The 14,584-nt window shown below is 40.6% G+C and overlaps 1 protein-coding gene across 1 annotated transcript; it reads left to right on the forward strand.

Annotated features, from left to right (window-relative positions):
• The first annotated feature begins 1,687 nt into the window (after positions 1 to 1,687).
• On the forward strand, positions 1,688 to 13,851 carry LOC144515922 (uncharacterized). The gene is made up of 4 exons (XM_078247122.1): positions 1,688 to 1,707; positions 1,975 to 2,063; positions 5,919 to 6,443; positions 9,724 to 13,851. The coding sequence occupies exons 1-4, from the start codon at positions 1,688 to 1,690 to the stop codon at positions 11,508 to 11,510; spliced, it is 2,421 nt and encodes an 806-aa protein (XP_078103248.1). The 3' UTR covers positions 11,511 to 13,851.
• Positions 13,852 to 14,584: the final 733 nt, after the last annotated feature.

Raw genomic sequence — 14,584 nt, forward strand, 5'->3', positions numbered from 1 at the left:
CGATGCGTCCCAGAGCGACACCCCATGCATATTTTGTAACGCTACCGCATATAGCATCAGCCTCATCTGGTTTATTTCCCGAAGTTTCTGTAACGTTAAAGTTCTGCTGCAGTGTCGCTTGAAGCGGCAGTAGCTTCAGGGGCAGGCTTACCAAAACACTGATAGAGTGTAGTTTGAGCTCGCTTTCGTTTATATCTCATATAGTCATCCATAGTGATGGGAGTAATGCGTTACAAAAGTAACGCAATTACAGTAATGTATTCCTTTTTGCTGTAACACAGTAATATAACGCATTATTAATAAAATGTTGGTAATATTATGCCCGTTACAATCTCAGAAACGCGAGTTACAACGCATTTAACCCGACATTTAGTGGCGTATGTTTTTTTAAGAATTCACCAACACCGCGAAACATTTCAGCACAGAAAAAAAAGTCTGCGAGTGTTATTTCCTGTTGCTGTATGTTGAAATGACTGCAGAGACAGATACATTTGCGAGAGGGACATTATTTTCAGGAGTTATTACGCTGCGCTGAAGTGAGCTGTCCCGTCACTGTTCCCGTGGTCAGAGCCAGAACCAGAGACGGTAGGCTAGAGGGACATCTGTGTCCTGTCAGCGCCGACAGCAATGTGACCGAGCAACTGACAGATAACAACAGGTCAGGAATTAATGTTTAGTCTTGCTACACGTAATATCATTAGGCCTACATTTTATCAGCGGTGGAAAGTAACTATACCGTAGGCTACTTGTAAGGTGCTTTTAATTGAGTATTTTAATTTAATCCTACTTATTAGGCTACTTCTAGTCCACCACAATTCAGAGTCAAGTAGGCTATTGTACGTTTTACTTAACTATTTATGTTATAGCTTTAATTACTTTGCAGCTTCAGATTAATAATACAAAATAATATTAAGATTAAAGATTAAATATATGGTGGCCCTGAAGTGCAAATCACAACAGCAAATAGAAAAACGCAACAGCAAATCATAAAACACAACAGCAAATACGAAAACACGACAGCAAATAGGAAAACACGACGGCAAATAGGAAAACACGACAGCAACACGACAGCAAATAGGAAAACACGACGGCAAATAGGAAAACACGACGGCAAATACAAAAACACAACAGAAAATAGGAAAACACGACAGCATTAACTTCTACCGGAAAAGGTAGGGCCTATCTAGCAGAGGACGGACCCTCCTGATTGGACAGACAGACTGTCTGTCTTTTAACAGGAAGGAGAGGTGAAAAACACGGAAAAGCGCCTACTTTTAACAGAGAGACAGTCCGTCTGTCCAATCAGGAGGCTCCGTCCTCTGCTAGATAAGCCCTACCTTTTCCGGTAGAAGTTAATGCCGTTTTGTTTTCCTATTTGCTGTCGTGTTTTCATATTTGCTGTCGTGTTTTCCTATTTGCCGTTGAGTTTTTCTATTTGCTGTTGTGATTTGCACTTCAGGGTCATCTCATATAAAGATGATCGACTTTGTTGATACCGTGGTGAAATTCACAAGCTACCTGCCAAGTCTTACTTCTGCTTTTATATTGCTATATTACAGTAATATTGTAATATAACTACTCTCAAATGACAGTAACTAGTAATCAATAATGTATTACATTATGTAATACATAGTAACTTGCCCAACACTGGTGATCCACATTAGTTAATTTCAATTTTGCACAGAGAATGACGTGTAACTGTGAGAAGTAACTGTGTTGTTGTTCCTAAGTGACTCGCAACACATACAGGGTGAATTTATAAAGTGTAAAAGTTCTGTCACAAAACAATCATCGTTACACATCCTCAGGCTTTGTAAGTGGGAAATCCGAAATCCTGTAGACCACACCACTACTTCCACCATAGGAACTTAATACATGTGACACCCAGCGGAAGTAAACAACAGCAGCACCAAAGGATTTCTAATAAGGGTGTTTGAGAATTTGTCACCGAGCGACTAACTACTTCGGCTGAAGAAATATTGTTGTAGTGTTGTTGAAAAAAAACTATCGTCAAGTACGAGGAAGACATCGCTCGGCAGCACAGATAAAGTTACACAGGATAGGTGAGTTTACACGGTATTATTTTAACTACTAGTGCAGTGTCCGTTTGGAGCGCATGTTAGCTTGGTTTACAGTGTGATGAAGAAGGTGTTGGTTGGCTTAACACCTCCTATTTCATTTAGATTATCTCGGAGTAGTTGCTATAATGAGTTAGCATCGCCACAGATAGCCCCGGGAAGAACTGGAGAAGAATGGTGCTTTAACTTCCACACACATAATGCTAGCCACTCTGGATTAAATGAGATCTGTGACCTGACTGTGGTTTCTTGAAGTTTGAAGTTTATTTCAGACTGGCTTTCTGAAATAAACAACAATAGAGCCAACCAACAACAACGCATTACACATTATATTAGCAGTCTGAAACAGGTGTAGGCTGAAGCTCTTGCTTATATTGCCTGCCTTTTATAAACAAATCGTGTTTGAGAAAAAAAAAATTGTTTTATTTCAGTCCGTCGTAAACAAACAAGAATAAACAAAATACAAAACATTAGTATGGCCTATACAACACAGTAGCACAATCCAAAATTACATCAAACGCAGCTTATTAACTTACTCATCTTTTTTGCCAATACTTTCTGCTCAAGTATTTTCATATTGTTTTAGTACATTATTGTTTAACTTACTGAGTGTCCCAACATGTTTTTAATTCCCCCTGACAGCTGTTCCATAGATTTACTCCTTTCTTTACAATCTGTATGGCTCTCTTTTGATTCATAAAGATTGGATTGGTTTTTGTAATGGAAAATCACATATTTGTCTTTTAACCTATCTTACTATTGACTTGTTTTTTTAGTTTTAAGGTGTGTGAACTTTGTACCCCTATTTGATGTATGGACCCAACTTCATAGCCTAACTTTATGTTCTTCTGTTTATCTAAAGTGCAGAGACTGGACTGGCTTTTCTCTACCTCCCATTTCGGTCCCAGATTTGGAGGTCAGCGGTCAGCTGGACTGATAGTGTAGGGATATTGGCAGTTAAAGTTACATATATGCTCGTTGCAAAAGAGCTGTGTGCAGTCATTGAGGAAGTGGTTAAAAGTACTCCGGGTGAACTCTGATTGACAGATAACGTTAAGCCTTATATGGCGTAAAAGTGCATTGTGTACCAGACAGACAAGCAGAAAGACAGTTAAAGTTACGATAACAGGAGAGGAAGTTGCACCACACAGAGGCCCCAACCCTGTTCATTTTACCCCCTCCCTCTTTCTGTCAGCTGGTTAGAGGGTTAATAAGCAAGTGATTCTCCAAGACTCTTTGTTCATTCTCTCAGACTCTCATGATGAACTGAACCTTCTTTGTGCAAAGAATAACTACTTAAAAGACTTGATTGAATGAAGCCTTATTTCAGATCTCACCTAGGTATTAGAATTTCTACCACAGTTTTATATGTATTTCCCCATAATTCCACACAGTAAGTAATGTATGGGAGCAATACAGCGTGTATAATGATTTTTCATTTAAATAATCTTTTACTTGATATAATATTGCAATTGATTTAGAAATCTTGTTCTTAATATAAGTTACATGGAGCTTCCAGTTTAATTTATTGTTTATAATCACTCCAAGAACTGTAATAAGTCGACAACCTATTCCAACTTCATTAATCATTACTTTACTTACTGAATTTGAAAATTACCAAATATAATACATTTTGTTTTACTTATATTTAGTGTTAATGTATTAGAATAAACCCTTTTTTTATTATTTTTTTTTTAGCAATACCAATTCATTTTCCACTGTATCCAAAAGTTGTTTAAAATTCTCACCAGAACAAAATACATTTGTATCATCTGCAAATAAAATCAGTTTTAGTACTTTTGGAAACCTCACAAATATAATTAATGTATAACAGAAAAAGTAATGGACCCAACACTGATCCTTGGGGAACCCCATATGTAACCTGCAGATATTGTGATTTCATTGATCTATTTGGACATATTAATGCCTTTTCTCCAAATAACTACTTAACCAAGAGTGAGCTACCCCTCTAATTCCATATATTTTCAGTTTCTCTAATAGGATGTCATGGTCAACAGTATCAAATGCTTTTTTAAGATCTAAAAATACCCCGACTGTGTATTCTATCACTGACACACTGACCGTTAACAGCCATGAGGCTGTCTAATTGGATAAAGCCGGTTACAGCCTTCATTGATTGGCCAAGGCCTTAATTGGTACATAAAGTTACTAACTTTTTTAATGTTTCTGAAACTGTAATTTTTCATCTGATTATCATAAATGACCTGTAACAGCTAACTTGACTAACAGTGAAAAGAAAGCTATTTTTATATAGTTATTAATGCCTTTGCACATGTCCGATTTTCCGGCAGGTAGACCGGCTCTGCAGTAACACATTCTGATGTCAATGCGCGATGTGGTTGTACGGCAGTAGCCTACATTAAATTAGGCCCCCCTTCCATTTAGCGCCGTTTTTTAAATTTATTTTCAGTCCTTGTTTGTGTTGGCCTATTATTTTCTTTCCCCTTGTGCCCCTGTACCTGTATTAAGTGTCCTTGGGTTTCATGAAATGTGCTATATTAATGTAAGTTAGAGAGTTAGTTAAGGAGAGGAGAGTTTTAAGTTTATTCTTAAATGTTGTGATGGTGGGCGCCCGGAAAGCTCAGCTGGTAGAGCGGGCGCCCATGTATAGGGAGATACGATACAGCGGGCCTGGGTTTGACTCCGACCTGCGGCTCTTTGCTGCATGTCATTCCCGCTTCTCTCTCCCCTTTCATGTCTTCTGCTGTCCTGTCAAAATAAAGGCTGGTGGTCTGCCTCGCGAACCCAGACTGGGAGCTGGTTCCACAGAGGAGCCTGATAGCTGAAGGCTCTGGCTCCCATCCTACTTTTAGAGACTTTAGGAACCACAAGTAACTCTGCATTCTGGGAGTGCAGTGCTCTAGTGCTACATTTTTATGTATGAAGAGCGCTATATAAATAAAGTTTGATTGATTGAAATATCTATCCAGTTATAGGTCTTAGGTCCACACTAATCGTTGACCATCAAAACATCGGGGTAGACATCATCTATTGTGTGTTTTCATGTTTGGTTCAGGAGATATGATGCAAAATACATAATTTGGTTATAGCAGAAAGTGAAATGGCCGCCATGAGGTGTTTTTGCGATGGCTCCATTTCTGAAAATGTTCAGGCCTCCAAACTATACATGTGTACCAAATTTCATTCTTTTATGAAAAAGTGAACATATCACCTGGACTTTTTGTTAAGATTCTTTTTGGGGCATTTTTAGGCCTTTATTTGACAGGACAGCTGAAGACATGAAAGGGGAGAGAGGGGGAATAACATGCAGCAAAGGGCCGCAGGTTGGAGTCAAACCCGGGGCCGCTGCGTCAAGGTGTAAACCTCCATATATGGGCGCCCGCTCTACCAACTGAGCTATCTGGGCACCCCAGATTAAAATTTTTAACTTTACATGATATAATATAAGCCTCTGTCCTGATTGTCAGGTCCTAAAGCATCCCCTGCTTTACCGTCTATTCTTAGATAAATGGGACCATCATTTACTAAATTAACATCATGCTGCTGTATTGAAGAGGACCTAGAACTAGCGATTGAGCCCATAAACTCTTTGTGTTTACTGAGGTAATAAATCAAATGAGAAGTGGGATAATTTTCTCATAGACGTCTATAAAACGGACTTCTTTTTGGAGCCAGTGGAGTCGCCCTTTGCTGAAAATTTGAGAGGCTTAGCTTTAAGTCGCTTCAGCATTGCTTTACTTTTCAGGCCCAAAAGTTTTGTCCTGTTTTTTACAGTAACTTTAGAAAAAGAGAGCAAGTCTTCTGGTCTTCTCTACAGTAACAGTCGTATCATATTCCTTGTGTTCTTTGTCCCTCCAGAGCTCCCACAGCAACATGTCTGTAAGGAGGAGGAGGTTCTCTCTGACCAGCAGCTCTGTATTCAAGAGAGGAACTGCAGTCTGGACCAAGAGGACCCAGAGCCTCTACAGATTAAAGAGGAACAGGAGGAACTGTGCAGCAGTCAGGAGGGAGAGCAGCTTGTACTGAAGCAGGAGACGGATACCTTTATGTTGACTCCTACTTATGAAGAAAGTGACCACAGTGAAGGTCAGACTCTGAACTTCAATCCTGATGATGACACTCTAAGTGCAGCTGAGAAAGAGTCTGTAGCCAAAATGCCAGTTATAACCTCTGTGGAATCAGAAGCAAACAGTGACCACCAGCTCCTCTCTCACAACTCTCATGAAGCTGAGAGCCAAGATCAGAAAGAAGGCGAGCATGGACACTCAGGATCAACTAGAAATGCAGAGGCCGAACCAAAGAAGAGACGATGCAAGAGCAGAAGTAACAGCAACAATTTGAACAACACTACCTTGGCAAAGATCCACTGTAATACTCAAACAGGTAAAAAGTCTTTCATATGTGACACACGTGGGAAAGATTCTGGTTACAGCGGAAAGTTAAATGGTCACCATGAGGTGTTTTTGCCATGGCTCCATTTCTGAAAATGTTCAGGGCTCCAAACTGTATGTGTACCAATTATCCTTTTATGAAAAAGTGAACATATCACCTGGACTATTCAGTTAGTTGGTTAGTATCCCTGTACTGTGTTGGACAAGTCTGTTTAAACAAATCCGATTAACATTTTTGTAACTTTACATGATATAATATAAGCCTCTGTCCTGATTGTCAGGTCCTAAAGCATCCCCTGCTTTATCGTCTATTCTTGCTGTAGATAAATGGGACCATCATTTACTAAATTAACATCATGCTGCTGTATTGAAGAGGACCTAGAACTAGCGATTGAGCCCATAAACTCTGTGTTTACTGAGGAATTCAATTCAATTTTATTTATAGTATCAAATCATAACGAGTTATCCCAAGACACTTTACAGATAGAGTATGTCTAGACCACACTCTATAATTTACAAAGACCCAACAATTCCAATAATTTCCCCAAAAGCAAGCATTTAGTGCAACAGTGGCAAGGAAAAACTGCCTTTTAGGGAGAAACCTCGAGTGTTGAGGCAAACTTCCTTTTAGGGAGAAACCTCGGACAGGCCCAGGCTCTTGGTAGGCGGTGTCTGCCAGTGCCGGTTGGGGGTACGATGAACAGTGACAATAATAGTAACAATAAAGATAATGGAACTATGACTAGAAATAGCAGTTGTAGTAGTTAATGGCGTAGCAGGTCACTGCAGGGCGTAGCGGGGCTCTGCAGGGCATTGCAGGGAGTAACCGGGCACTGCAGGGAGTAACGGGGCACTGCAGGGAGTAACCGGACACTGCAGGGCACTGCAGGGAGTAGCGGGGCTCTGCAGGGCATTGCAGGGAGTAACCGGGCACTGCAGGGAGTAACGGGGCACTGCAGGGAGTAACCGGACACTGCAGGGCATAGCAGAGTGTCACGCAGGACCAAGGTGCCACCCTAATCCAAGGGAAACTGCGAGGCAAGAAAACATAAGGACTCCGGGGAGGAAGCTCCCCAGAGCTAACTTAGTAACAATCATTTCTGGGACATGAATGCACACAGATGGAAAAAGAGAGGAAAGAGGAGCTCAGTGTGTCAGAGAAGTCCCTCGGCAGTCTAGAAATGTAACAGCATAACTAAGAGCTGGTCCAGGGCAAACCTGAGCCAGCCCCAGAAGGGTGAATCTAATGACTATGAAGTAGGCCTGCACGATATTTTGTTTTGTCTACATCGCGATGTGTGCATGCGCGATAGTCACACCGCAGGACGTTGCGATGTTGATGCTAAAACCTTTTTGCTGCTTAATAGAAAAGTAAACTCTCACCGTTCTCCTTTTACATGATTGTTAACGGCCAGCCTTTCCCCTTTAAGACAGGTAGCCATGTGTGTAGCGTGTGTATGTGACGTAACGTTAGTCCGACAGGGTTTATTGTTATGGGAAGTGAGGCTCTCCGTGTGTAGAAAAGTACTGCGGCAGCTGCTGCTGACACAGTGATGCACATACTTTTCCATGGGTAGTGAAGCTACAGTAGTCAGTGTTTTATGTTCGCTGCAAAGACAAAATAAATCACCTGAATAATGCAACGTTATCACGACGTCACCCGGCCATTTTTCACCTCATAAAGCTGCTACCAGCCAGGCTAAAACTAACATAGTTAGCCTAAAGAACCAAGGCGTCTGTCCCATCTAACGTTACGGTTCAGAGCCACAACACTGGAAAAGTAAAACTAATCTACAACAGCAGTCTGTTTCTGATATAACGTAATTTACACTGATTTAAGTGCTCTTTGATACACAGTTTGTTGCTAGTGCGTGACATGCAGGCTCTGCATGCACAGCAAACCACCAATCACAATCAATGTTGATCAATTTATCAAGCAACAAGCAGGCCCCGCTAGTCGACCCCAACCTGCATGCATTATTAATATCATTCACTTTAGCCTGGATTAATAGTATTATATTAATACAATGGTGTCATGTCAGTCACCCAGTGTATTTAACCATCTAATTTCCCTCTCCAAAATCACTTTAGAAGAGTAGTCACAGCGCTTACTTGCTTTGGTGTTTTGTAAAGCATTTTACAACAGTTCTGACTGGTTCACATAAGAAAAGTTCCTTTTTCTTTGTAGATGACCTCCCCTACAAAATCATCCCAGTAGTCAAGAATGATATATTATTTCTAAATAGAGCTATTTATGTCATCTTGTAAAAATTAGTATTTTTTCATATCGCATGAAAAAAAACCATCTATATATTAAATATATATTTTTAAATATATTTTTCCAATATCGTGCAGGCCTATTATGAAGAGAAGCAGAGAAGAGAAGGGGTGCCGTGTCTGGCACAATACACCCTCCCCCGCCGGAGAGTTTTAGGTTTACTCTTAATGTGGTGATGGGGTCTGCCTCCCAAACCCAGACTGGGAGCTGGTTCCACAGCAGAGGAGCCTGATAGCTAAATGCTCTGGCTCCCATTCTACTTTTAGAGACTCTAGGAACCACAAGTAACTCTGCATTCTGGGAGTGCAGTGCTCTAGTGGGACAATAAGCAACTATGAGCTCTTAAGATACTGTATGATGGTGCCTGACTCTTAAGAGCTTTGTAGGTCAGGAGAAGGATTTTAAATTCAATCATTGATTTGACAGGAAGCCAATGCAGAGATGCTAATACAGGAGAAATATTATCTGTTTTCTTTGTTTTTGTTAGCACACGTGCTGATTGATAGGTATAATTGGGTATCATTCGCATAACCGTGAAAGTTAATGGGGTGTTTCCTAATAATATTGCCTAGAGGAAGCACATGTAAGGTAAATATAATTGGTCCAAGCACTGAACCTTGTGGAACGCCATGGCTAACTTTAGCGTGCCTAGAGGATTCATCGTTAACATCAGCAAACTTAGGATCAATCTGATAAATAGGACTTAAGCCAGCTTAGTGCGATTTCTTTGATGCCAATTAAATGGTAATAAAATGAGAAGTGTGATCATTTTCTCATAGACTTCTATAAAACAGACTTCTTTTTGGGGCCAGTGGAGTCGCCCTCTGCTGAAAATTAGAGAGGCTGAGCTTTAAGGCGCTTCAGCGTTGGCTTCACTTTCTAGGGCCAGAAGTTTTGTCCTGTTTTTACAGTCTATGCAAGAAAGAGAGAAGGTCTTCTGTTCTTTTCTCCAATAACAGTAGTATCCTATTTCTTTTGTTGTCTGTCCCTCCAGCGTTCCCACAGCAACATGTCTGTAAGGAGGAGGAGATTTTCTCTAACCAGCAGCTCTGTATTCAGGAGAGGAACTGCAGTCTGGACCAAGAGGACCCAGAGCCTCCACAGATTAAAGAGGAACAGGAGGAACTGTGCACCAGTCCGGAGGGAGAGCAGCTTGTACTGAAGCAGGAGACTGATACCTTTATGTTGACTCCTACTTATGAGGAAAGTGACCACAGTGAAGGTCAGACTCTGAACTTCAATCCTTATGACGCTCTAAGTGCAGCTGAGAAAGAGTCTGTAGCCAACATGCCAGTTGTAACCTCTGTGGAATCAGAAGCAAACAGTGACCACCAGCTCCTCTCTCACAACTCTCATGAAGCTGAGAGCCAAGATCAGAAAGGAGGCGAGCATGGACACTCAGGATCAACTAGAAATGCAGAGGCCGAACCAAAGAAGAGACGACTCAAGAGCAGAAGTCACAGTAACAACATAAACACTAACATGTCAGAGATTCACCCTTATACTCAAACAGGTAAAAAGTCTTTCATATGCGACACATGTGGGAAAGACTTTACGTGTAATTCAGCATTGCAGAGACACCTGATAGTCCACACAGGTGAAAAGCCTTATTGTTGCAAAACATGTGGAAAAGATTTCAGACATAAACATCACCTGAAAAATCACATGAGAACTCACACAGGTGAGAAGTCATATCCTTGCAAGACCTGCGGAAAAAGTCTCCGTGATGCTTCAGCATTAAAAAGGCATATGAGAACTCACACAGGTGAGAAGCCCTATTCCTGCAAAACATGTGGAAAAGATTTCCGACGTAAGGATGTTTTCAACATCCATATGAGAACCCATACAGGTGAGAAGCCGAACATTTGCAAGATTTGCGGGAAAAGATTCTATGACGGTTCAACATTAATAAAGCATATGAGAATCCACACAGGTGAGAAGCCATATTCCTGCAAAACATGTGGAAAGGATTTCGGACGTAAGGATGATTTCAACATCCATATGAGAACCCACACAGGTGACAAGCCGTACATTTGCAAGATCTGTGAGAAAGGATTATTTGATGTTCCAACATTAAAAAGGCATATGAGAATCCATACAGGTGAGAAGCCGTATTCTTGTAAAACGTGTGGAAAAGATTTTAGACAAAGTAATGCCTTGTTGGTCCACATCAGAACACACACAGGTGAGAAGCCTTATTCTTGCAAAACATGTGGAAAAGACTTTGGACGTAAAGATAACTTGGAAATCCATATGAGAATCCACACAGGTGAGGAGCTGTATGTTTGCATTAACTGTGGGAAAAGACTCTGTGACGCTTCAGCTTTAAAAAACCACATGAGAACCCACACAGGTGAGAAGCCGTATGTTTGCAAAACATGTGGAAAAGAGTTTGGGCAAAATAGTAACTTGTCGGTCCACATGAGAAGAGCCCACACAGGTGAGAAGCTGTACGTTTGCAAGACATGCAGGAAAAAATTTGTTGACTCTTCAGCATTAACAAAGCATATGAGAATTCACACAGGTGAGAAGCCATATTCCTGCAAAACATGTGGAAAAGATTTCAGAATTAAGCATGTTTTCAACATCCACATGAGAACCCACACAGGTGAGAAGCCGTATGTTTGCAAAACATGTGGAAAAGAGTTTGGGCAAAATAGTAACTTGTCGGTGCACATGAGAAGAGCCCACACAGGTGAGAAGCCGTACGGTTGCAAGACCTGCAGGAAAAGATTCTTTGTCTCTTCGGCTTTAAAAAAGCATGAGAACGCACACAGGTGAAAAGAGATTTTCTTGCAAATCATGGAAAAGGTTTTGGACAAAATAATGTCTTATTGGTCCATGTGAGAAGAGATGTTTTTTGAAACATTTGTAATCTCCCAAATCAATGACAAATGTGAGTTTCACAGTGAGTGGACAGTAGTGGCTGTTTAAGTAATGATGTGAACTTGATGGTTGTTGGTTTTGCCAAATGTTCCTTTTAAGTATCATAGAATCACTTTTAGTTTAAAGTTTAACAAGGAGCTAAAATCCATGTACAGCGGGGAAAATAAGTATTGAACGCGTCAACATTTTTCTCAGTAAAGCTATTTCTGATGGGGCTGATCGGCATGACATTTTCACTAGATGTCAGTAACATCCCATGTTTTCTTTCAAACAACTACCTGCTTCTTCCAGGTCTTTCTGAAGATCTCCGCGAGTGGTCCTTGGTTCTTCGACAACTAAGTATTTTATGGACTCCTCTGTCAGAAATCTTGTGAGGAGCACCTGGTCGTGGTCGGTTAATGGTGAAATTATGTTTTTTCCACTTTCAGATAATGGCCCCAACAGTGCTCACTGGAACTTTCAGAAGTTTAGCTATTCGTCTGTAACCAATGCCATCCATATGTCTACAATAAGCTTATGAAGGTCTTGGGACAGCTCCTTGCTTTTACCCATCATGAAATGTTTCTTGAGGGACACCTTGGTAATGAGAAACCTTTTTTATAGGCCATCAATTAGGACTAATCCAGCTGATATTAATTTGCACTAATAGGGGGCAGGATTGCTTCCTAAATACTGACCGATTTCAGCTGGTTTATTGGCTTCCCCTGCCTTTTTACACCCCTTTTTCTCCATGTGTTCAATATTTATTCCCAATATCATTCCACAACGTTTGTCATGGACATACATGTTTTGATTTTTTTGTATGTGTGGATTACATGGGTTGTTACTGACATCTGCTGAAAATTTCATTCCAATTGCCTAATCAGAAATATATTTACTGGGAAAAATGTTGACGCGTTCAATACTTATTTTCCCCGCTGTACCTTGAGTAGTTTTTGATAGTTCTTAGTCTATGTTAGTGGTGTGCGATAATGCAATATTTGGTATCGATCTGATACCAAGTAAATACAGGGCCAATGTCGTTGATACCGATACAATACCGATACTTTTAAATAATTAAGGAGGGTGAATTTTCATGACCTTTAGCCTAAGTGTTTTTGTTATTTTTACATTTGGATTATTAATAAGTCAAACCCAGGACAGAATTTTCATATGCTTGTATACATTTGTTGTGTTACCACTGTGTCTTACAGCCCTTTTACAAATTCTATAGCTTGCCATTGTTTCATTTTCGGCCTGAAAATATAGCCACACAGCGCTCCTCTTCCTCTCTGCCATTCTTCTGCTCCGTCGCTGTCCTGTTTGTGTGTGTGTGCTGCTGGCCACCGCCGGGCCTGGCTGCTTGCTTGTTTGTTTTCCTGGCGCCGCTGCGTCACTTTAAAGCAGCGGCACTGACACAGACAGACACAGACAGCCAGGTCGCAGCTTTGATGAAACTGCAGCGGTGCATACTGGAGAGAAACTAAAACTAAACTATCAATCTTATTACCCTGGTATTGATTAATATCAATACCTATGTTGGTACCAATGTTAGTATTGATATTATCTATATTTGGATCGATCCGCCCACCACTAGTCTATATCCATGACGCTCCACTTCTGGGATTGCTCCAGTGCCGCCGGATGTCGCTCTTTTCGGCCAGATGTCCGTCTCCTTCCTCTTTCTTTGTGTTGGCGTTCTTTTTTTTTTTACGGTATATGAAGTCCTATTTAAGGTAAAAGTGCCTTCTTTTGGCCCTTTTTGTACACTACCTTTTGTTTTCTGATGAGATTCTGGCCAAATGTTTTGCATTTTTGTTTGATAAATGAAAATGATTTATTCAATTGTATCATCAAAATAAAAGTTCTAGGTTATTTGTTAAAGAAAGATCATCATAATCTTGAGTGTCTCTTTGACCAGTGCGTACTTTAAACATGTAAAGATAATCCTCTGTGATCCATCCCATGTTCTGTACTCTCTGTGTGAACTGTTACCATCAGGCAGACGATACACAGCTCTGCTGTTCACATTGAATCGTTTTAAGAACTGCTTTGTTTGTGTATCGGTTGGAATTTTAAACAGGAGCCTAAGATAAGCAGAGGTTAGAGGCTGTACTGCAGTACAAAACCACAAACTAATGCCTCAGGGTGTGTATTTTTGTATTATTTGTATATTTTGCTGGTGTTGTGTGCCCATGTGTGATGATGGTTTAAGTCAAATTTGCCCATGGGGACAATAAAGTATCTATCAATACGGTTTCCGGCTAATTCCAATTTATTTTAAACAATAAAATGACAACAGTTCTAAGTGTTCAAACCCTACCTCATTTACACGTTGAGAACTCAGCAGAACAACATCCAGCTGAACTAAATGTCACTGTGACAAAATGGGAAAAGTAGCTTGATATACACTGTGAAATGGTCTAAATACTGTATACTTGTATTTGAGTAGAGCTAATATACAGATTTATTTCAGTGGTACTCAATTTAATTACCGTGAATTATACTGCTATTTCTCCTGAAGACTTCTTCCACCTCTGCTTCTTTGATTTCATACAAATCACTACCTGCAAAGTAACTAGAAAGAAGAGATGTCTGTCAGTTACAGTAGTTTATTAAAGAGTCCAATTGTCCTTGTGGAATGAAGGAAGTTAGATGTACACAGCGGTGTAGTCTAGTTTTTGGTAGTGAGTATACTTTGATTTTTCCCTTCCAGCTTCATACTCGCCCATCCCAGAACGAAACACCCCATGCGTATTTTGTAACGCTACCACATATAGCATCAGCCTCATCTGGTTCATTTTCCGAAGTTTCTGTAACGTTACAGGTGCAGTAGGTAGGATTATGACAATCCAGGACTTTTTGAACATCGACAATCTCAGTCCCTCCCCCCTTTTCGCTAAATCCCAAAACGGTTTCCTAAGCCCCTCCCCCCCCCCAAGGGAGAATGATTGACACGCAGTTAGACACCCCCAATTTGCACAGAGAAT

Source organism: Sander vitreus, chromosome 3 (genome assembly GCF_031162955.1).
Source record: "Sander vitreus isolate 19-12246 chromosome 3, sanVit1, whole genome shotgun sequence".
Taxonomy (NCBI): domain Eukaryota; kingdom Metazoa; phylum Chordata; class Actinopteri; order Perciformes; family Percidae; genus Sander; species Sander vitreus.

Excerpts from the sequence above, each read along its gene's own strand:
- LOC144515922 (XM_078247122.1), top strand. The coding sequence starts at position 1,688 with ATGACGTGTAACTGTGAGAA. Across the intron at positions 2,064-5,918 it reads GATAAAGTTACACAGGATAG|AGCTCCCACAGCAACATGTC; the intron begins GTGAGTTTACAC and ends TTGTCCCTCCAG. Across the intron at positions 6,444-9,723 it reads CCACTGTAATACTCAAACAG|CGTTCCCACAGCAACATGTC; the intron begins GTAAAAAGTCTT and ends CTGTCCCTCCAG.